Here is a 24,121-nt window from a genome sequence, read left to right on the forward strand (position 1 = left end):
AGAACTGACATTATAAACTCTGTAAGTTTCCAATGTAGCTTTCTCAACTTATTTTGTCTATTGTTGTGGCTTTATGTAATTTTGAATTGAACTGTATAGTTTGTGAAATAAATAGAAAGTCTTCTTTCTCAAAATCACTGGTAGAGTCACTCAATTCTTTGCAACTTAGCACTTTCTGCCTTCACCCTCATTTTAGTAGCTTGCAAGAATGACAGAAGAAAAGCATGGCCACAAATCAATCAATCACACACACACACACACACACACACACACACACACACACACACACACACACACACACACACACACACACACACACACACACACACACACACCCACACACACCCACACACACCCACACACACACACACACACACACACACCCACACCCACACCCACACCCACACCCACACCCACCACCCTTCCTGTAGGAGGAATTACATCAATCCTGCAAAGGTTTTGAAAATCACATGTAAATTTCACACTGGTTTTCAGTTTCAATCCACAGACAAGATATGTAGAAGGGCAGCACAATGCAGGAGTAGGTAATGCTACCATATCTTGTTTGAAAGAGGAACGTTGAATAGGTTAGGACTTTATTCTATGTAGCATAGGAGAATGAAGGGGTATATAACATTATGAGTAGTATAGATAGAGTAGAACTAGAGATCATGGGTTAAGGGTGAAAATTGAAATGTTGAAGGGGAACATGAGGGCAAGCAGAGCTGACAGTGGATGCAGATTTGATTTTAACATTTAAGAGAAGTTGGAATAATTACATGGAAGAGAAAGGGAGTGGTTCAGGTGCAGGACTAGGTAGAATAATAGTTTGGCATGGACTAGATGGGCCAAAGGGCCAGTTTCTGTGCTGTAGTGCTCTATGACTGGGTTCACTACATGTGGGACAACGGTCAGCGCAGCACTATTGCATCTGCAGGAGCTCAGATCCTGGGAGTTTAATCCTGTTTGGGAATCCCACTGATGGTCTTCCCATCCTTCCATTGTTTGTGGATTATTAGCAGAAACACAAGAGGTATTATTCTAACAATGGCAGGCAGTCCAGATTCAAATTCAGATTTATCTGTTTACCACATGTAGATCAAAAGTTTGTGTTAACCACCAACACAATTTCACGATGTGCTGGAGGGAGTAAGCAGGTTTTGTCACACATTACAGCGCCAATGTAGCATGCCCACCAAGGGTTCTGAACAGTGATCACTGCTGCCTGGTAGCCAGGTGCCAAGTCAGAGGTCTCACTCAGTCACCAGTGATGAATAGGCCATGTTGCTCACATGTTCAAAACTAAACTAGATCTGAAAAAGACACAAACATGAGAAAATCTGCAGATGTTGGAAATCCAAGCAACACACACAAAACGCTGGAGGAACTCAGCAGTCCAGGCAGCAGTCTGATGTTTCAGACTGAGATCCTTCAGCAGGACTGGAGAGCAAAAAACGAGGAATCAAGAGTCTGGAAAATACACTATCCCCGGCTCTGACAACAGAAGAACTTAGCAGGCAGACAGAGAAAATAATTCAAGTATGATCTTAAAGGTTCCCTTGAAGAAATGTGACACTACACTCACTCCTGCAAATCCCTGGCAGGAGTTCACGATGGAGAAAGAGAAACGGGGGGTGGGGGGGGGGGGGGTACTGCGAACTTGAAACCTGTGCTGGAAGTATTTAGCAGCCCAGGATGGAAGCAGTATCGTCCACCCTTTCAGGTATGTCCTGACGCCTCTGTAGACTACGGAACAGTCACATCAGGACCCACAAAGCTAGAAAGAAAGCAAGTTATCCTTGATCCAGAGATATTTCAGAAGAATAGCAACATGATTTTCTATGTTCTACCTACCTGGATTGTAGGTGCTCCAGCTGTACCTGAAGGTTCTCTGACTCCTCTGTTTGTTCATCCAAGGACCTCTGTAACCTTCTGGTTTGGTTGTGAGCTTCATCCAGCTGGAATGTGGAAAGACCCAGATATTTAGCTGCCCTTTTCCAACCAATCAGTTCCCATTGCGAAAGTACTCTGGATTTTACCTATGTTGGACAGAGCTCCACTAACTTCCATCAAGAGACCTCTCTTCCTCCTTCACTCCAAAAGAAGCCCTTACTGACTTAACATTTCCACATAGACATGTTCTCTCATCCAGGCAGAATCCCAGCTAATCTATTCTACATCCTCTCTAAAGCATCCACATCCTTCCTATAATTACGTGACCAAAACTGAACACAATACTCTTAAGTATGGTCTAAGTATAACAATGCAACATTGTCTCACAGCTCTTAAACTCAATCCTCCTACTAATGAAGGCTAGTAAATCATAATCCTGAACCACCTTATCAACTTTTACAGCAATGCTGAGGGATCTATGGACTTGGATTCCAACATCCCTCTGTTCATCCACACTGCTAAGAATCCTGCCATTTTGGTACCCTATACAAAATGCTGGAGGAACTCAGCAGGTCAGCCAGCATCCCTAGAAATGAACAAACAGACAGTGTTTCAGACCAAGACCCTGCTCCAGAAATGGAAAGGATGGGCAAAGATGTCAGAACAAAAATGGAGAGAGTTGGGGAAGTAGGATAGCTAGAAGGTGATAATTGAAGCCAGGTAGTTGGGAAAAGTAAAGGGCTAGAGATGAAGGAATCTGAAAGGAGAGGAGAGTGGACCATGGAAGAAAGGGAAAGAGGGGCACCAGGGGAAAGTGACAGGCAGATAAGGAGAGGTAAAAGTTCAGAGTGGGGAATGGAAGAAGAGGGGAGGGGGAGAGAAGAGGTAACCTTGTATTCTACCTTCAAATTCAAGGATACAAGGTTGCTTTGGCAAGTAAGGTGAAAATAAATCCAAAGGGTTTCTACAGTTATATTAATAGCAAAAGGATAGTGAGGGATAAAATTGGTCCCTTAGAGAATCAGAGTGGACAGCTATGTGTGGAGCTGAAAGAAATGGGGAAGATTTTGAACAATTTATTTTCTTCGGTATTCACTAAGGAGAAGGATATTGAATTGTGTAAGTTAAGGGAAACAAGCAGGGAAGTTATGGAAACTATGATGATTAAAGAGGAGGAAGTACTGGTGCTTTTAAGGAATATAAAAGTGGATAAATCTCCGGATCCTGACAGGATATTCCCTAGGACCTTGAGGGAAGTTAGTGTAGAAATAGCAGGGGCTCTGACAGAAATATTTCAAATGTCATTAGAAATGGGGATGGTGCCAGAGGATTGGCGTATTGCTCATGTGGTTTCATTGTTTAAAAAGGGTACTAGGAGTAAACCTAACAATTATAGGCCTGTATGTTTGACGTCAGTGGTGGGTAAATTAATGAAAAGTATTCTTAGAGATGGTATATATAATTATCTGGATAAACAGGGTCTGATTAGGAACAGTCAACATGGATTTGTGCGTGGAAGGTCATGTTTGACAAATCTTATTTTTGGAAGAGGTTACTAGGAAAGTTGACAAGGGTAAAGCAGTGGATGTTGTCTATATGGACTTCAGTAAGGCCTTTGACAAGGTTCCACATGGAAGGTTAGTTAGGAAGGTTCAATCTTTAGGTGTTAATATTGAAGTAGTAAAATGGAATCAACATTGGCTGGATGGGAGATGCCAGAGAGTAGTGGTGGATAACTGTTTGGCAGGTTGGAGGCCGGTGCCCTCAGGGGTCTGTACTGGATCCAATGTTGTTTGTCATGTACATTCATGATCTGGATGATGAAGAGGTAAACTGGATTAGTAAGTATGCAGATGATACTAAGATAGGTGGCGTTGTGGATAATGAAGTAGGTTTTCAAAGCTTGCAGAGAGATTTAGGCCAGTTAGAAGAGTGGGGGGAAAGATGGCAGATGGAGTTTAATGCTGATAAGTGTGAGGTGCTACATTTTACTTTACTTGACTTATTGTCACCAAATAAACTCTATTTTGGTAGGAATAATCAAAATAGGGCATACATAGTAAATGGTAGGGCATTGAAGAATGCAGTAGAACAGAGTGATCTAGGAATAATGGTGCATAGCTCCCTGAAGGTGGAATATCATGTGGATAGGGTGGTGAAGAAAGCTTTTGGTATGCTGGCCTTTATAAATCAGAGCATTGAGTATAGGAGTTGGGATGTAATATTAAAATTGTACAAGGCATTGGTAAGGCCAAATTTGGAGTATTGTGTACAGGTCTGGTCACCAAATTATAGGAAAGATGTCAACAAAATAGAGAGAGTACAGAGAAGATTTACTAGAATGTTACCTGAGTTTCAGCACCTAAGTTACAGAGAAAGGTTGAACAAGTTAGGTCTTTATTCTTTGGAGCGCAGAAGGTTGAAGGGGGACTTGATAGAGGTATTTAAAATTATGAGGGGGATGGATAGAGTTGACGTGGATAGGCTTTTTCCATTGAGAGTAGGGGAGATTCAAACAAGAGGACATGAGTTAAGAGTTAGGGGACAAAAGTTTAGGGGTAACACGAGGGGGAATTTCTTTACTCAGAGTAGTAGCTGTGTGGAAAGAGCTTCCAGTAGAAGTGGTAGAGGCAGGTTCGATATTGTCATTTAAAGTAAAATTGGATTGGTATATGGTCAGGAAAGGAATGGAGGGTTATGGGCTGAGCGCAGGTCGGTGGGACTAGGTGACAGTAAGCGTTTGGCACGGACTAGAAGGGCCGAGATGGCCTGTTCCCGTGCTGTAATTGTTACATGGTTATAAATTCGATTATCAAACTGACTTCATTTTGCAGCTAACTAGCCACAGTCAGGAAAAGGTAATATAACCCAACAGAGTTGGCATATTATCATTTCTCTGAATAATCACAATTCAGATAAGTGCAGTACAGAAAACTATTTAAACTAGTATACCTCTGTAGGCTCTTTGAAACAGTTCTCCAATGAGCAATGCTAATCCATACTTGTTCCAAATTTGTCTATTGTCAGTCGGGATTAAGTTGAGGTCTCACCATGTGGTTACCTCATAGCTACAAAACCAATAAATGTCAAAACTTGCCGTTGCTAAGTTCTAAGTCACAACATCAAGAGCTGTTGAGCATAGTGCTCCCACTTTTCAGCCTTTACCCAATTTTAAAAATATCAGTAGGTATAATTTTTTAAGCTTATAATCAGGATTCTGCCTGCATTTGGAAAATGTCATCTGGGTTGGCATCAGAAAAGAGGCACAAAGTTGCCACTTAAACCCATCTCATTGATTAACTTCTAAACAGAAATGATGGGCCTGTTAATGAAGCAATGCTGGAACTCATGAAGAGGAGTTAACAGCAGGTCATTTAGAACAGTGGTTCTCAACATGGACCATATGGCCCCCAAGGAGCCATGCCGTATTTTGTAGGGTCCACAGGTAAAAAAAAAACAAGAAACTGGAGGCCACAAGAGCTTTTTGATTAGACAGACCAGAGAAAAAAAAGGTGAGTCGATTTAAAAGGTAGGGGAGGGGACAGAGAAACACAAGGTGATAGGTGAAACCGGGTGGGAGAGGGATGAGACATTCCTACCCCTCCTGGTTTCAACTAGTCCCTTGTGTTTCTCTCTCCCCTCCCTCACCTTTTAAACCTACACCTCATCTTTTTTTCTCCAGTCCTGCTGAAAGGTCTCTGCCTGAAACGTCAACTGTACTTATTTCCATAAATCCTTCCTGGCCTGCTGAGTTCCTTCAACATTTTGTGTGCGTTGCTTAACCAAAATATAAGGATACCAAAGGTTTTTTTCAGTTATACAAAGAGTAAAAGGGAGGTGAGAGTTGACATTGGACCACTGGAAAATGATGCTGGCGAGGTAGTAATAGGGAACAAAGAAATGGCAGATGAACTTAATGGGTACTTTGCATCTACCTTCACTGTGGAAGACACTAGCATTGTAACATTTCTATGTGATAAACGACTCGGAGAACAAATTGCCACTATTAAGTCTGACGTATTTTACCTACCAGATATAAAAACATAGAAAACCTACGCCACAATACAGGCCCCTGGGCCCATGTTGCCATGCCAAACATGTACTTATTTTAGAAATTACCTACGGTTAACCATAGCCCACTATTTTTCTAAGCTCCATGTACCTATCCAGGAGTCTCTGAAAAGACTGTATCGTATCCATCTCCATCACCGGCGTCGGCAGCCCATTCCACGCACTCACCACTCTCTGTGAAAAAAACTTGCCCCTGACACCTCCTCTGTACCTACTTCCAAGCACCTTAAAACTGTGCCCTCTGGTGTTCACCATTTCAGCCCTGGGAAAAAGCCTCTGGCTATCCACACGATCAATGCCTCTCATCTTATACACCTCTATCAGGTCACCTCTCATCCTCCATCGCTCCAAGGAGAAAAGGCCGCGTTCACTCAACCTATTCTCATAAGGCATGCTCCTCAATCCAGGTAACATCCTTGTATATCTCCTCTGCACCCTTTCTATGGTTTCTACATCTTTCCTGTAGTGAGGTGAACAGAATTGAGCACAGTACTCCAAGTGGGGTCTGACCAGGGTCCTATAAAGCTGCAACAATACATTTGAAAAACTATATTTATTAAACAAGCAGTTACAAGGAAAAAAACCCCAATCTCATATCAGGCGAAGAGCCTATTACCACTTTCCTTGTAAATCTCAAACTTTTCAGCAGCAATATTGGGCATCATGAGTTTATGCAATTTCCTTAACTGGCAATTCATAAAATAGAATTGGAAAATGATCATATGTTTGTATATCTTGATCATTTGAAAAAACTATATATTGATATGGAATTTCGGTTCAAAGACCTACTGGAGATGCATATTCCAAATATGCATCCATTTGGGGTGAATGTGTATGATAAACACAAAGTCCACTGCAGATGCTGTGGTCAAATCAACACGTGCAAACAAGCTGGATGAACTCAGCAGGTTGGGCAGCATCCGCTGAAATGAGCAGTCAATGTTTCGGGCCGAGACCCTTCGTCAGGACTGAAGGAGTGGGCAGGGGCCCTATAAAGAAGGTGGGGGGAGGGGGGAAGGTGACGGGTGAAAAACCAATCAGAGGAAAGATCAAGGAGTGGGGGAAGGGAAGCAGGGAGGGGACAGGCAGGAGAGGTGAAGAAGGAATGTAAGGGAAAAGCACTATGGCTAGTGGAAGAAGGCAGAATCATGAGAGAGGTGATAGGCAACTGGAAGAGGAGGCAGAGGGGGAAGGGGGGGGAATTACTGGAAGTTGGAGAATTTGGTGTTCATACCAAGGGGCTGGAGACTACCTTTACGGTATATGAGGTGTTGCTCCTCCAACCTGAGTTTGGCCTCATCATGGCAGTAGAGGAGGCCACGTACAGACATATCCGAATGGTAATGTGAAGCAGAGTTGAAGTTGAAGTGAATGTGCATGATGTTGGCACCACATTGCAAGAATGTCTTATTGAATTGCAAAGTGACGTAACAGCTCAAGCCGAATTCAATTGCAACATGCAAAATTTCTGGATAACTAGTAATGTTCGAAATAAGGTTCCACAGCTCTTTCTTTTTTATTGGATTTCCCATCTCTTTATCTAGTTGAAAGTAATTTTAGTCAAGTTCTTCACTTGCTATCAAAAGCTCATAACTGTCTTGATGTTGTGAAAAAGAGGTGATTTCCGATTATCTTTAACCAAGTTGCAACCAGATGGTCAAAAGCTCGCTGGTTTGCATCAATCACAAGGAACACACTAACTAACTGAAGTAATACCATTAAGCATCTGGGCAAGTGCCTGAATCACCAAAGTAGGCTACGTACAAGAACTGGCAAATGTGCTAAATGTGGCAGGGTACTTGATGTTCAACATGAACATGGACATGGAGGGATGGCTAAAGGTCTGTTTCTAGACCTTAAGGTATGAAGTACAAAAGTAGTACAAATGCATGATCACAGCACTTGGTAGAATCCTGTATTATATGTTTAAGAAAGGACATCCTCATATTGAAGGCAGTGCAGAAAGGTTCATTTGTTGATTTGAAGGGTTTAATGTATACATAAATATTGATCTTGTTGGAGTTCAGAAGAATGAGAGATTATCTTATTCAAATATATAGGATTCTCAGAGGGGCTGAGAAAATATCTGCCTAAAGCAGGGTATCTAGAACTGATTATCAGAATAGGGGTGGAGATAAGGAATTTCTTATCTCATGGGGCCATGAATCTTTGGAATTTCCCACCCCAGAGAACTGTAGAGGAAGATATGCTGAATACATTGATACTGAAATCTGACAGAAACTAAAAGCAGAAAATGCTGGAAAAACTCAACAAGTCAGGCAGTATCTGGGGAAAGAGAAACAGCCAAAGGTTCAAGTTAGACTCCTTTGTCAGAAATACAACTCCTTTTAGTTTTCAGTCAGAAATAAAATGGGGAGGAATATGTGGAACAAAGTGAATTTCTCTGATTGGGAGAGAAAGACTGACTTACAAGGATAGTTATCAGCTCATCGAGCTTCTTAGCCTATGTGTCAATGGCAATATTGTGGGACATGTCAGCTTGATAGGTGTAAGAGGCTTGAGATGTTTGAGGAGATGGGGGAAAGTGGTAATGAAGCTAAGACTGGATAGGCACAATGTTATTGATTAGTGATGCAGGATTGGGAAATCAAGTGGTTTATATTTATTTGAAGAAAATCTTGCTATTCTTAGTTGGCCTGGCCAATTTATGAAAAGTAGCCACTCAAGTACCTTTGAGGTAAACAGTGCTGATGGTGTAACCCATAGCTCAAGAACAACATTCACACCAGTGCTGCCAAGAACATGGGAAAAGGTCTAAGAGCCTCATAGGAATATGAACCCAAAGTCAAATAAAATGATTTGTATCAATTGAATGCACAAAAATAGAAACCAAATGGGAGGTATTTGACTTTGAAAGAATAAAAAAAATCAAATTATTATTATTTAAATGGAATAAGATGACAAAAAGTTTAAGTACAAAGGGATCTGTAAGCCAAAGTGGTTAAATGGGAAAACAAAAGCAGAGGTGGTAGACATGATGGGGTTCTGCAGAAAAATGGAAAAACTCACAGCAATAGGGGCTCTGATCAGAAGGAACATAAATGAAATGGTTCTGATGGGAGCAGCTGAATGGACAGAGAATGCTTCCTGATTCATGCATCTCAGCTCTTGCATTGCTAAAAAACTATTGAAAATGACATAAATATTAGCCACATTTTTAGAAGCTTAAAAAAACATTGAGGTATCTGAATAACGAACATCATTGAAAGAAAATCTAAGTTAGCTTAATTTTCTGGCTATAGATCTGAAGCCCTGAACCACACTTGTGAAGAGAAGACACCATCATACCTCATCCTCCGCTAGTGTTAGCTCTTTCTTTAACTCCTCCACTCGCAGCCGCAGTTTCTTCACTTCAACTTCATGCTGTTCCACTCTTCTGTTTGCATGGGCCAATTCTGTCATCTTTTCCTGATACTGTTTCTTTAGTTTGGCATGAACATGCCTAAGATCTGACAACTCCTATGATAAAAATACATTACACACTCAATGAGTAATCCAACTATTTGTCAAAGTGCCATTCTGATAAAGTAAGTCTTAAATCTACTGAATACTATTAGGTGAGTCATTGAAAGATTGAATTAAAGTTCCAGAAAATGTAGGTTGAATTATCCTGCCCTTAGCAGAATTTGAAATCAGAATAAAGTTTTGGAAATCTGCAATTATGCTCAACTAGGCTTGTCTACTGAAGCTATATGGGTGGACCTGAGGAATAAGAAAGGCATGACCACATTAATGGGATTATATTATAGACCATTCAGTAGTTAACAGGATTTAAAGGAGCAAATTTGCAGAAATGTTCGCAGACAGTTGAAAGAAATACGAAGTTGAGATGGTAGCTAACAGTAGCAACTTTCCACAGAAGATTACTAAAAAGCTAACAGTAGCAACTTTCCAACAGAAGATTACTAAAAAGGCAATACGGGGAGAAAAGATGAGGTACGAAGGTAAGCTAGCTAAGAATATAAAGGAGGATAGTAAAACCTTCTTTAGGTATGTGAGTGGAAAAAATTAGTTAAGACCAAAGTTGGGCCCTCGAAGGCAAAAACGGGTGAATTTATTATGGGGAACAAGGAAATGGCAGATGAGTTGAACAGGTACTTTGGATCTGTCTTCACTAGGGAGGACACAAACAATCTCCCCGATGTAATAGTGGCCAGGGGACCTAGGGTAACAGAGGAACTGAAGGAAATTCACATTAGGCAGAAAATGGTGTTGGGTAGACTGATGGGACTGAAGGCTGGAGGTGGCTCTAGAAATCGTGGAAGCATTGGTAATCATTTTCCAATGTTCTATAGATTCAGGATCAGTTCCTGAGGATTGGAGGATAGCTAATGTTATCCCACTCTTTAAGAAAGGAGGGAGAGAGAAATCAGACAATTATAGACCAGTTAGCCTGACATTAGTGCTGGGGAGATGCTGGAGTCAATTATAAAAGATGAAATAACGGCACATTTGGATAGCAGTAACATGATCGGTCCGAGTCAGCATGGATTTACGAAGGGGCAATCATGTTTGACTAATCTTATGGAATTTTTTGAGGATGTAATCATGAAAATGGACAAGGGAGAGCCAGTGGATATAGTGTACCTGGACTTTCAGAAAGCCTTTGATAAGGTCCCACATAGGAGATTAGTGGGCAAAATTAAAGCACGTGGTATTGGGGGTAGGGTACTCACATGAATAGAAAATTGGTTGGCAGACAGGAAACAACGAGTAGGGATTAACGGGTCCTTTTCAGAATGGCAGGCAGTGACTAGTAGGGTATCGCAAGGCTCGGTGCTGGGACCACAGCTATTTACAATATACATTAATGATTTAGATGAAGGGATTAAAAGTAACATTAGCAAATTCGCAGATGACACAAAGCTGGGTAGTAGTGTGAAATATGAAGAGGATGTTAGGAGAATGCAGGGTGAATTGGACAGGTTGGGTGAGTGGGCAGATGCATGGCAGATGCAGTTTAATGTGGATAAATGTGAGGTTATCCACTTTGGTGGCAAGAACAGGAAGGCAGATTACTATCTGAATGGTGTCAAGTTAGAAAAAGGGGAAGTACGAGATCTAGGTGTCCTTGTTCATTAGTCACTGAAAGTAAACATGCAGGTACAGCAGGCAGTGAAGAAAGCTAATGGCATGTTGGCCTTCATAGTAAGGAGAGTTGAGTATAAGAGCAAAGAGGTCCTTCTGCAGTTGTACAGGGCCCTGGTGAGACCACACCTGGAGTACTGTGTTCAGTTTTTGTCTCCAAATTTGAGGAAGGACATTCTTGCTATTGAGGGAGTGCAGCGTAGGTTCACGAGGTTAATTCCCGGGGTGGCGGGACTGTCATATGTTGAAAGATTGGAGCAATTGGGCTTGTATACACTGGAATTTAGAAGGATGAGAGGGTATCTGATTGAAACATATAAGATTATTAAGGGATTGGACACGCTAGAGGTAGGAGAAATGTTCCCGATGTCGGGGGAGTCCAGAACCAGAGGCCACAGTTTAAGAATAAGGGGTAGGCCATTTAGAACAGAGTTGAGGAAAAACTTTTTCACCCAGAGAATTGTGGATCAATGGAATGCTCTGCCTCAGAAGGCAGTGGAGGCCAACTCTCTGGATGCTTTCAAGAAAGAGTTAGATAGAGCTCTTAAAGATAGCGGAGTCAAGGGATATGGGGAGAAGGCAGGAACGGGATACTGACTGTGGATGATCAGCCATGATCACATTGAATGGCAGTGCTGGCTCAAAGGGCAGAATGGCCTACTCCTGCACCTATTGTCTATGTCTATATGACTGGAATACCCATACAATAAAAGGGCTGGATAGGTTAAAGTTTGTCAAAAATGTTTAGAAAAGTTTCCTTAAACAATATAAGCACATCCCAACAGACAGAGTTTGATATTGGATTGTATTAATGAAGGTGACAGAAGTGTGTGTAAGGAATATTTCTATAACTTTCAAGATAATTATGGAGAAGGACAGGTCTGGTTCTCAGGTTGAGATTCTAAATTGGAGAACAAAAAATTGTGATGGGATCAGGTGTAGATTGGGTCAGGATGTTTTCTAGCAAAGGGATGCTTGGTAAGTGGGAGGCTTTCAAAAGTGAAATTTTGTGAGTACTGAGATTATATGTCCTGTCAGAATTAAAAGCAAGGCCAATAGGTTTAGGGAACCTATGTTTTCAAGATATTGAGGCCCTAATTAAGAAGGAGGAGTTGCAAAGCAGGTATAGGCAGTAAGAAACAAATAAGGTACTTGAGGAGGATAAATATATACGAGATATTTAAGAGTGAGGGCTACAGAAGGAATGAGGTTACTCTAGCAGACAAGGTGAAGGAGAATCTCAAGGGTTCCTACAGATATATTAAGAGCAAAAGGATAGCAAGGGACAAAATTGGTCCTTTTGAAGATCAACAGTTATCTATGTATGGAGTCGAAAGAGATGGGGGTGATCTAAAATGTTTGCATATTTTACCTATTGGGAGACGGACACATAGAATCTGTAGAACTAAGGCAAACAACAGTGAAGTCATGGGCCATGTATAGATTACAGAGGAGGAGGTACTTGTATTGAGGAAAATTAGAGTGGATAAATCCCCAGGGCCTAACAAAGTAACCCCTTGGACTTTGTGAAAGACTACTGCAGAAATTGCAGGGGCCCTTAGCAAAGGTATGTAAAATGTCTCTAGCCACAGGTAAGTTGCCAGACTCTTGGAGGATAGCTAACATTATTCCGTTGTTTAAGAAATGCTCTGAGAATAAGCAGGGAAATTATAGACAGTGGTGAGCCTTACCTCAGTAGTGGATAAATTTTTGGAAGGTATTCTAAGGGGCTGAATATTTAAGTATTTGGAAAGAAAGGGCCTGATTAGGGATAGTCAACTTGGCTTTGTACATGGTAAGTCGTGTCTAACCAGACTTAAGAGTTTTTCAAACAAATTTCAGAATCAGAACAGATCAGAATCACAATCAGGTTTATTATCACCAGCATGTGACATGAACTTTGTTAACTTAACAGCAGCAGTTCAATGAAATACATAACCTAGCAGAGAAGAAAAAAATAATAAATAAAATAAAAATAATAATAAACAAACAAGTAAATCAATTACATATGTTGAATAGATTAAAAAATGTGCAAAAACAGAAATACTGTATATTTTTAAAAAGTGCAGTAGTGTCCAAAGTTTCAATGTCCATTTAGGAATTGTATGGTAGGAAGGAAGAAGCTGTTTCTGAATTGCTGAGTGTGTGCTTTCAGGCTTCTGTATCTCCTACCTGATGGTAACAGAGAGGAAAGGGCATGCCCTGGATGCTAGAGGTCCTTAATAATGGATGCTGCCTTTCCGAGACATCACTCCCTAAAGATGTCCTGAGTACTTTGTAGGCTAGTACCCAAGACGGAGCTGGCAAGATTTACAACCTTCTGCAGCTTCTTTCAGTCCTGTGCAGTAGCCCCTCCATACCAGACAATGATGCAGCCTGTCAGAATGCTCTCCAAATGCCAAATCTCTTCAAACTCCTAATAAAGTATAGCCACTGTCTTGCCTTCTTTATAACTACATTGATATGTTGGGACCATGTTAGATCCTCAGAGATCTTGACACCCAAGAACTTGAAGTTGCTCACTCTCTCTACTTCTGATCCCTCTATGAGGATTGGTATGTGTTCCTTCATCTTACCCTTTCTCAAGTCCACAATCAGCTCTTTCATCTTACTGACATTGAGTGCCAGGTTGTTGCTGTGGCACCATTCCACTAGTTGGCCTTTCTCACTCCTGTATGCCTTGCATCACCACCCGAGATTCTACTAACAATGGTTGTATTGTCAGCAAATTTATAGATGGTATTTGAGATATGTCTAGCCACACAGTCATATGTATACAGAGAGTAGAGCAGTGGCTAAGCACACACCCCTGAGGTTCACCAGTGTTGGATGGACAGCGAGGAGGATATGTTATCACCAATCCGCACAGATTGTGGTCTGGGAAGTCGAGGATCCAATTGCAGAGGGAGGTACAGAGACCCAGGTTCTGCAACTTCTCAATCAGGATTGTGAGAATGATGGTATTAAATGCTGAGCTATAGTCAATGAACAGCATCCTGACATAGGTGTTTGTGTTGTTGAGGTGGTCTAAAGCCGTGTGAAAAGCCATTGAGATTGCATCTGCCATTGATCTATTGTGGCGATAGGCAAATTGCAATGGGTCCAGGTCCTTGCTGAGGCAGGAGTTCAGTCTAATCATGACTAACCTCTCAAAGCATTTCATCACTGTACTGGGTGATAGTCATAAACCAGCCCACATTATTCTTCTTAGGCAGTGGTATAATTGTTGCCTTTTTGAAGCAAGTGGGAACTTCCATCTGCAGCAGTGAGAGGTTGAAAATGTCCTTGAATACTTCCATTAGTTGGTTGGCACAGGTTTTCAGAGCCTTACCAGGTGCTCTATCAGGACCTTCTGCCTTACGAGGGTTCACACTCTTTAAAGACAGCCTAACATCAGCCTCTGAGACACAGACACAGGGTCATCAGGTGCAGCAGAGATCTTCACAGCTGTAGTTGTGTTTTCCCTTTCAAAGCGTGCATAGAAGACACTGGGACCAAAAGAAACTGCAGAAGGTTGTAAATCTAGTCAGTTCCATCTTGGGTACTAGCCTACAAAGTACCCAGGACACCTTCAGGGAGTGGTGTCTCAGAAAGACAGTGTCCATTATTAAGGACCTCCAGCACCCTGGGCATGCCCTTTTCTCACTGTTACCATCCAGTAGAAGGTACAGAAGCCTGAAGGCACACACTCAGCGATTTAGGAACAGCTTCTTCCCCTCTGCCATCCAATTCCTAAATGGACATTGAAGCTTTGGACACTACCTCACTTTTTTAATATACAATATTTCTGTTTTTGTACATTTTTAATAATCTATTCAATATACATAGTTGATTTATTTGTTTATTTATGAGGGGTGATTGATATGTTTGTGGCCTAAGGTAGAAGGAGTCAATTTCAGAAAACCTAGCACATTTATTTTTCAACATAGTCCCCTCCTACATTTACACACTTAGTCCAGCAGTCGTGGAACATACTGGTTTTGGATCTCCAGAAAATGTCCACAGCAGGGGTGATTGATAAGTTTGTAGCCTAAGGTAGAAGGTGGTGAGTTATACAGCACTCTTTACATTCACATGCAGTTCAACTCTTTGAGTGATTATGCAGAAAGTTTGACTGCAAGCAGTCAGTTTGACTAATACAGGCAGTCAGACTGCTAAATAGCTGCTCTACCTGACTCTGCTTTGAACACTTTTAACTTGCACCGGACACTTATAACTTGTTTTTAACTGACATGTGGCTGTTGTGTTTTACTATTTATTGTTATGTTTATTATTTAGTGTTGCATTTGTTAAGTTATGATTGTACTGCTCCTAGGAAACGCTGTCTCATTCTGCCCTGCAGAGCTGATGTACGGTTAGAATGACAATAAAGTTTTTGAATCTTGAATCTTGAAGTTAATAACTCATCAGGGGTGATTGATAAGTTTGTGGCTTAAGGTAGAAGGAGATGAGTTATTAACTTAAAACTTTCTGCATAACCACTCAAAGAGTTGACCTGCGTGTGCATGTAACGAGATATGTATCATTCATCTCCTTCTGCCTTAGGCCACGAACTTATCAATCACCCATCTGTGGACACTTTCTGGAGGTCCAAGATCCGTATGCTCCACGACCGCTGGACTAAGTGTGTAAATGTAGGAGGGGACTATGTTGAAAAATGAATGTGCTAAGTTTTCTAAGATTGACTCCTTCTACTTTAGGCCACGAACATATCATTCTCCCTTCATATTGTTGTTTTATTTTTGCTCTCTCTGCTAGATTATGTATTGCATTGAACTGCTGCTGCTAAGTTAACAAATTTCACGTCACATACTGGTAATAATAAACCTGATTCTGATTCATCTGGTAATGAAGCATTCATGCTCTTGGGTTTCGCTTAGTAGAGTTGCCGTGGATCCAATGTTGCCTCCAACCTCGTTTGAAATTGTCTCTTCACCCATGAAATAGCCCTCCACAAATCATACCTGGTTGTCTGGTACAGGCCTGGGTCACCAGACTTGAATGCCACAGATCTAGCCTTCAGCAGATGACGTGCCTCCTGGTTCATCCATGGCTTTTGGTTTGGGAATGTACAGTAAGTCTTTGTGGGCACACACTCATCCACACAGGTTTTAATGAAGTCAGTAACAACTGCAGCATACTCATCCAGGTTCAACAATGAATCCCTGAATACAGTCCAGTTCACCTTTTCAAAGCAGTCCTGTAGGCGCTCCTGTGCTTCCCTTTTTGGTCCTCACTGCTGGTGCTGCAGTTTTCAGTCTCTGCCTATACAAGTGGCCCCTGTTTTCCGAACGTTCTCTTTATGACACCTCGCTTTTACGAAAGACCTACATTAGTTTCCAGTTTTCGCTAACCAAAGAGTTTTCACTTTTACGAAAAAAGGCATCGCGCGCCCCGAGCAGCCAAGCTCCTCCCCCGGAACTGCATTCAGCATCAAGCCGCCACAGCTTAAACATGTGTCTGTGAGCATCTGCGCTTTATCTCGGTTTATTTTGTGCATCTGTTAGCAAGATGTATCCTAAGATATCAGAAAAGCCTAAGAGAGCTTGTAAGGGTGTTACGCTTAGCGTGAAACTGGACGTAATTAAGCATTTCGATCATGGTCAACAAAGTAAGGGCATTGTCCGCGCGTTGAACTTGCTGCATCCACCATTCGCACTACAGACGGCCCTCCTTATCCGCAAGTTCCGCATGCGCGAATTCAACCAACCGCAAATTGAGAAAATCCGGAAGTGCTCTTCCAGCACTCATTGTTCGAGCATTGCTCGCCTCGCGTCTCGTTTGTTCGCTACTTTGTTCCTGTGAAAAACTGGCTCCTAAAAAGCAATTACATGGTCAAAGCAATTCCTCAAAGGCTAAGAGGGAGCTTAACGTGCTATCTCTCGCCGAGAAAGTAGAAATACAGCTCTTAGTCTCTATGAGCACTACTGTGACGGGGTTGATGAGAGCGAGAGGAAAGAGTTTAAGGCTAGTAAGGGATGGCTGGCTGGCTGGCTATGTAAAGTACTATGTAAACCCTAACCCTAACCCTAAAGGTCACGGGAGAATCGGCATTGGCTAATGCCGAGGCCGCAGCAGCATTCCCAGAGGAGCTCAAGAAACTCATAGAAGAGAAAGGCTACCTAGCAAGATTTGTTTGATGATGCAAAGAAAAAGACGAGACAGCTCCCTATAACAATGTTTCTAACTAAAAGCTTCTGCAATTCTGAAGTCTCAACGTTCAGCGCTTGAAGATCCTCAGCCCTCAACCTCCACGGCTCCTGACTTCAGTATTATTGAGCCTCCTCCAAAGTATCCTTATTCCCTAAACAAGACAGTGTAACAACTATTGTACAGATATTACAAGTTTTACTCGTCGTTTGATCATCGTTCGCCTCGCGTCTCCTTCATTCACTGCTTGTGTTGTGAGCGAGAGAAACATGTAATTTTCTTGTCAATATTCCCTAAGCATTACAGTATAACAACTATTTACACAGCATTTACATTGTATTAGGTATTATAAGTAATCTAGAGATGATTTAAAGTATACAGGAGGATTTGCGTACATTATATGCAAATACTACACCATTTTATATAAAGGACTTGAGCATCTGTGTTTTTTTGGTATCCGCAGGAGGTCCCGGAACCAATCTCTCGCGGATAAGGAGGGGCAACTGTATTTACACGCAGAGAGAAAGAATCTTGAAAGCTGCCGATGTTACATAGCAAAGAGATCTCTTCTAGTCTGCTGGGATCTTTTCGGCAGCTTCATAGTTTAACGTTTACTAGAGAGAGTGCTTTGGCTGATACTGAAACTGCTGTAAAGTTCCCAGCAGAACTGAAGAAAATAATTTCTGTAGGTGGTTATTTGAATAAGCAAGTGTTTAACTGTGATGAAACTGCAATTTATTGGAAAAAATTGCCGAGCACCCTAGCCGCTGACGACTCAGCCTAACACACCATCATCAGTGTGCTCGCTGTCTTCCTGATTCCAGTAAGTGAAACTACACTGTACATACATTATTTCTACTTTATATAGGCTGTGTATTTTTATGTTTTATTTGGTATGATTTTGCAGCTTCATAGCTTAAAGGTTACTGGTGAAAGTGCTTCCACTATGCTAGTAGCGCTATATAGTGAGATTATACGCTACGTAGTGAGATTTTCGCTACGCTAGACAGTGCTGCAATGATTATAGAGAAGTATTTCTACTTTATATAGGCTGTGTATTTATCATATCATTCATGCTTTTACGATATGTTACTGTTATTTTAGGTTTTATGTGTTATTTGGCATAATTTTGTATGTTATTTTTTGGGTCTAGGAACTCTCTCAAATTTTTCCCATATTAATAAATGTTAATTGCTTATTCACTTTACGACATTCCAGCTTATGAACCATTTCATAGGAACACTCTACCTCAGATAGCGGGGGAAATCTGTACTCAGGGAGTAGAAGTACAGCTAGGTGATCAGGTAGGTGATCAGGCTTCCCGAAGTGAGGATGTGAAATAGCATGGTGGGCATTCTTGATGGTGGTGTAGTAATGGTCCAGTGTGTTGTTTCCTTTGGTATCACAAGTGATCTGTTGATGGTAGTTATTTAGTGATTTTTTTCAGACTGGCCTGGTTAAAATCTCCTCAAACAATGGTGAAGTCACTAAGGTAGCTGTTTCGTGCATGTTGATCCCATTGCTCAGATCATCTACAGCCTGCTTGACATTGGCCTGAGCTGGAATGCATCCTTTCCTTTTTCAGGAAAGGATGAAGGAAATGCAGTGGATGTTATCTGCATGGAGTCCAGCAAGACCTTTAATAAAGTCCCGTATGGGAGTTAGTCAAGAGAGTTACGTTACTGAGCATTCAAGAAGGGACAAATCAGATTGGTAGTAGATGATTCCCTCTCTGTCTGGACGCCTATAACAGAGCAGCCGGAAGAAACCCACACAGCCAAGGGGAGAATGTACTGGGGAGTCAAGGCACGACTGCGCAAGAGTATGGACTTCAGTGAGTTAGACCAGCGGTAAAGTTTAAAAGGTGACAGTTTTTTCTTCAACGGTTTGATCGAGGCACAACTGTGCAAGCATATGGATGTCAGCGAGTCAGAGCAGCAGGAAGAGTTTAAAAGGACGACAGCTTTATAAAGTGGGCATCAGAATAGGAGGGCTTTGGTTCAACAGGGCTTCAGCGATAACGGGTCGAAGCTAGGTAAGTTACCAGTGAAGAATAGAAACAGGAAGAATGTCTGTGAGGCCAGTGTTCCGTGATGGGTGTCAGATGTGGGAAGTCTGGGAGACTCCCAGCCTCCCGGACAGCCAAATCTGTTCCAGGTGCGTCGAGCTGCAACTCCTTAGGAACCGGGTTAGGGAACTGGAGATGCAGCTCGATGACCTTCATCGGGTCAGGGAAAGTGAGGAGCTGATAGAGGAGCTATAGGCAAGTAGTAACACAGGAGCCTTGGAAGACAGATAAACAGGTAGGGCAGGAGTCAGATATGAGAGAGTACTCCAGTGGCTGTTCCCCTTAACAATAAGTACTCCTGTTTGAATACTGTTGGGGGAGGACGACCTACCTAAGGGAAGAAACTGTGGCCGTGACTCTGACACAGAGTCTGGCCCTGTGGCTCAGAAGGGTAGAGAAAGGAAAAACACAGCAGTAATAGGGGATAGTTAGGGGTCAGACAGGCGATTCTGTGGCTGCAGAAAAGAAACACGGATGTAGTTTGCCTCCCAAGTGCCAAGGTCAGGATGTTTCTGATCACGTCCACGATATCCTAAAGTGGGAAGGTGAACAGCCAGAGGTCATGGTACATATTGGTACCAACGACTTAACCCTAACCCTAATGCAACAGTGAGTATAGGAATAGAGTGAGTTGGAGGATAAATGTGTGGCTGAGGGATTGGAGCAGAGGGTAGGGATTCAGATTTCTGGATCATTGGGACTTCTTTTGGGGCAGTCTCAACCTGTAAAAGGACAGGTTGCACGAATCCAAGGGGGACCAATATCCTAGCAGGGAGGTTTGCAAAGGCTATATGAGAGAGTTTAAACTAGCATTGCTGGGGGGTGGGAACTGAACTGAGGAGACAGAGGAAGAGGCAGTTGGCTCACAAATAAGAGAAAGCTTGTAGTAGACAGTGTGAGAGGGAGGATAGGCAGGTGATAGAGAAGGGACGCGCTCAGACCGATGGTTTGAGATGTGTCTATTCTAATGCAAGGAGTATTATGAACAAAGCAGATGAGCTTAGAGCATGGATCAGTACTTGGATCTATGATGTTGTGGCCATTACAGGGACTTGGATGGCTCACGGGCAGGAATGGCTACTCAGAGTGCCAGGCTTTGGATGTTTCAGGAAGGATAGGGAGGGAGGCAAAAGAGGTGGGGGCGTGGCACTGTTAATCAGAGATAGTGTCACAGCTCCAGAAAAGGAGGAAGTCATGGAAGGAGTGTCCACTGAGTCTCTGTGGGTGTAAGTTAGAACAGGAAGGGGTCAATAACTCTACTGGGTGTTTTTTATAGACCACCCAATAGTAACAGGGACATCGAGGAACAGATAGGGAGAGAGATTCTGGAAAGGTATAATAATAACAGGGTCATCGTGGTGGGAAATTAAAATATTGATTGGCATCTCCCTAGAGCAAGGGGTTTAGATGGGGTGGAGTTTTAGAAGTGTGTTCAGGAAGGTTTCCTGACACAATATGTAGATAAGCCTACAAGAGGAGAGGCTGTACGTGATCTGGTATTGGGAAATGAACCTGGTCAGGTGTCAGGTCTCTCAGTGGGAGAGCTTTTTGGAGATAGTGATCACAATTCTATCTCCTTGACCATAGCACTGGAGAGGAATAGGAACAGAGAAGTTAGGAAAGCGTTTAATTGGAGTAAGGGGGAAAATGTGAAGCTATCAGGCAGGAACTTGGAAGCATAAATAGGGAACAGATGTTCTCAGAGAAATGTACGGCAAAAATGTGGCAAATATTCAGGGGATATTTGCACGGTGTTCTTTATAGGTAAATTCCAATTAGACAGGGAAAGGATGGTAGGGTACAGGAACCGTGGTGTACAAATTTGTTGAAAGCTCGGCAAGAAGAAGTTTACTAAAGGTTCAAAAAAACTAGGTAATGATAGAGATCTAGAAGTTTATAAGGCCAGCAGGCAGGAGCTTAAGAATGAAATTGGGACAGACCATTAGGCGAGGGGCCATGAGAAGGTCTTGGTGAGCAGGATTAAGGAAAACGCGAGGCATTCTACAAGTATGTGAAGAGCAAGAGGAGAAGATGTGAAAGAATAGGACCGATCAAGTGTGACAGCGGAGAAGTGTGTATGGAACCAGAGGAGTTAGCGGAAGTACCTAAGAAATACTTTGCTTCAGTATTCACTATGGAAAAGGATCTTGGTGATTGTAGGGATGTCTTACAGCAGATTGAAAAACTTGAGCAGACAGACATTAAGAAAGAGGATGTGCTGGAGCTTTTGGAAAGCATCAAGTTGGATAAGTCTCCGGGTCCAGATGTTTTCACAGAGATGTGGCTCACTGATGGAGTCCCGGGCGCTGCCATTCAGCTGGATGGGCTCGCCTTGTTTCGAGCGGACAGGGATGCAGCTCTCTCCGGTAAGACTCGCGGTGGTGGCTTGTATGTTTACATCAATACGGAATGGTGAAGGACTCTGTGCTGGTTTCCAGATACTGCTCATCGCTAGTGGAGCTTGTGACTGTTAGAGGCAGACCATTGTGGCGGCTCGCCAACGCGGCAAGCAAACCGGCTCCACCAGTCGCGGGCGAATCTGCAGCCAGCAGCAACCGAGAGGGTTCTGAGTGCAGGGCAGACCTCGGCCCGGAAGCCGACGTCACTTCCGCCCTGCAAAGAGCGGGGAATGCTGGGAGCGGGCACTTAAGCGCACGCGTATTTAAACAGTAAACTGTTCGACCAGACCCTGCTCGACTCAGTGTGTTGCTTTCACCCGTTGTGTATCAGTGTGACCACATTGGTGACCCCGACGGTCCAACAGCATTTGGACCCAGCATGAACGACTCGGCTTTGCAAAATGCAATTTCCCTTAAACTGCCAACCTTCTGGACCACTCAACCCCTGGTCTGGTTTGAGCAAGCAGAGGCCCAGATCCAGGTCAGGTAATTTGTCTCAGACGCCACCAGGTATTACTACGTGGTGGGCGCCCTCGACCAAGAGACACCAGGCCGTGTTATCGACTTTCTGCATCAGTCCCCAGCAACAGACAGGTACGAGGCACTCAAGGCCCTGTTAATCTGCACATTCGGCCTCTCCTGCCACGAACTGCGCGGTTACATATGCGGTTACTGCATATGGACAGCCTAGGCAACTGCACACCATCAGTCCTGATGAGCGACATGCCAGCACTGGCAGACGGCCATAAGCCTTGCCTCCTTTTCAAACAGTTCTTCTTGGAGCAAATGCCAGAAGACATCTGCCTCCTGCTAGCAGATGAAGACTTCGGAGACCCACGCAGGGTGGCTGCCCATGCGGACGTGCTTTGGCACGCCAAACAAAATGGCGAAACCACCATCGAAATTACTGCTGAGGCACGGCCGAAAGCCCAGCCCTCCCACACCCCAGCAGCGGAGCAAGTAACACCCACACCAAGGGATGGCACCACTTCTGAGTCTTGGTGTTTTTATCATCAAAGATGGGGTTCCAGGGCCTGCCGCTGCTGACCGCCATGCTTGTTCCAGGGAAACGCCAGGACCAGCCGTTGCCGATGGCTACAGCGGCTGGTCACCATGATAGCCTCCTCTACGTTTGGGAGAAGCACTCCGGGCATAGATTCCTGGTGGACACGGGGGTGGAAATCAGTGTCCTACCCCCCCCCCCCCCCCCCACCTCGAGCCACGAACTAGAAGAACAGGACCGGAACTTACGGCAGCCAACAGCAGCACCATCCGCACCTACAGCACAAGAACCATCCCCTTGCAGTTCAGTTCCAGCTGCTTTACCTGGACATTTACGCTGGCTGCAGTATCACAGCCATTGCTGAGTGCGGACTTCCTCTGCGCGCACTGCCTGCTCGTGGAATTGAAGGGATGACGATTGGTTGATGCAAAGACGTTCCAGACTTTCTCCCTCGGTGAGGCCAGGTTACCGGCCCCACACCTGGATCCTGTCACATACTCCGACGAGTTCGCCAGAATGTTATTGGAGTTCCCATCTATCATCACGCTGCAGTTTTCCTCAACAGACCCCAAGCACGGCGTGATGCACCACATCCCCACACAGGGACCTCCCTTTCATGCCCGGGCCCGCAGGCTACCGCCCGACAAGCTCCGCCTCGCGAAACAGGAATTCAAGAAGATGGAGGAGATGGGGATTGTGCGGCGTTCCGACAACCCATGGGCCTCCCCACTCCATATGGCGCCTAAGTTCGCGGGAAGGTGGAGACCGTGCAGCAACTATAGGAGGCCGAACGACGCCACCACGTCTGCTCGCTATCCGGTACCACACATCTAGGATTTTGTGGCCAACCTGCATGGGACACGCATCTTTTCAAAGATTGACCTGGTCCGAAGGTATCATCAGATCCCAGTCCACCCGGACGATGTACCCAAGACGGCCCTCATTATCCCCTTTGGCCTGTTCGAGTTCTTCAGGATGCCGTTCGGGCTCTAAAATGCAGTGCAGACGTTCCAGCGCCTAATGGATGCAGTAGGGTGAGATCTGGACTTTCTGTTCATCTACCTGGATGACATACTTATTGTCAGCCACTCCAGCCAGGAACATCTAGCACATTTACGCCTGCTCTGCCGCCACCTAAGCGACTATGGCCTGGCAATCAACCCTGTCAAGAGCCAGTTCAGCCTACTCGCCATCGATTTCTTGGGACACCAGATCAACCGCCATGGAGCTGTACCCCTGCCAGCAAAAGTTGAAGCCATCCGCCAATTTGCCAGACCCAGTACTGTTAAAGGCCTGCAGGAATTTGTTGGGATGGTTAACTTTTACCACCGTTTCCAGCCCTCAGCGGCCCGGATCATGCGGCCCCTTTTCGGCTTGATGTCCGGCAAGGTCAAAGAGGTCACCTGGACAGAGGAGGCGACGGCGGCT

The 24,121-nt window shown here is 43.7% G+C and overlaps 1 protein-coding gene across 3 annotated transcripts in view; it reads right to left on the reverse strand.

The window, feature by feature from the left end:
* ccdc102a (coiled-coil domain containing 102A) overlaps positions 1-24,121 on the reverse strand; it is a 211,969-nt gene that overhangs the window by 38,445 nt on the left and 149,403 nt on the right. For all 3 annotated transcript variants that reach the window (XM_073069602.1, XM_073069604.1, XM_073069603.1), the window contains 2 exons: positions 9,274-9,444; positions 1,855-1,958 (listed from right to left, as the gene is read on the reverse strand). In XM_073069602.1, the coding sequence (XP_072925703.1) occupies positions 1,855-1,958; positions 9,274-9,444 (275 nt within the window). The remainder of the gene's footprint in view (positions 1-1,854; positions 1,959-9,273; positions 9,445-24,121) is intronic.

The sequence above is a fragment of the Hemitrygon akajei genome, chromosome 17 (assembly GCF_048418815.1).
Source record: "Hemitrygon akajei chromosome 17, sHemAka1.3, whole genome shotgun sequence".
NCBI lineage: Eukaryota > Metazoa > Chordata > Chondrichthyes > Myliobatiformes > Dasyatidae > Hemitrygon > Hemitrygon akajei.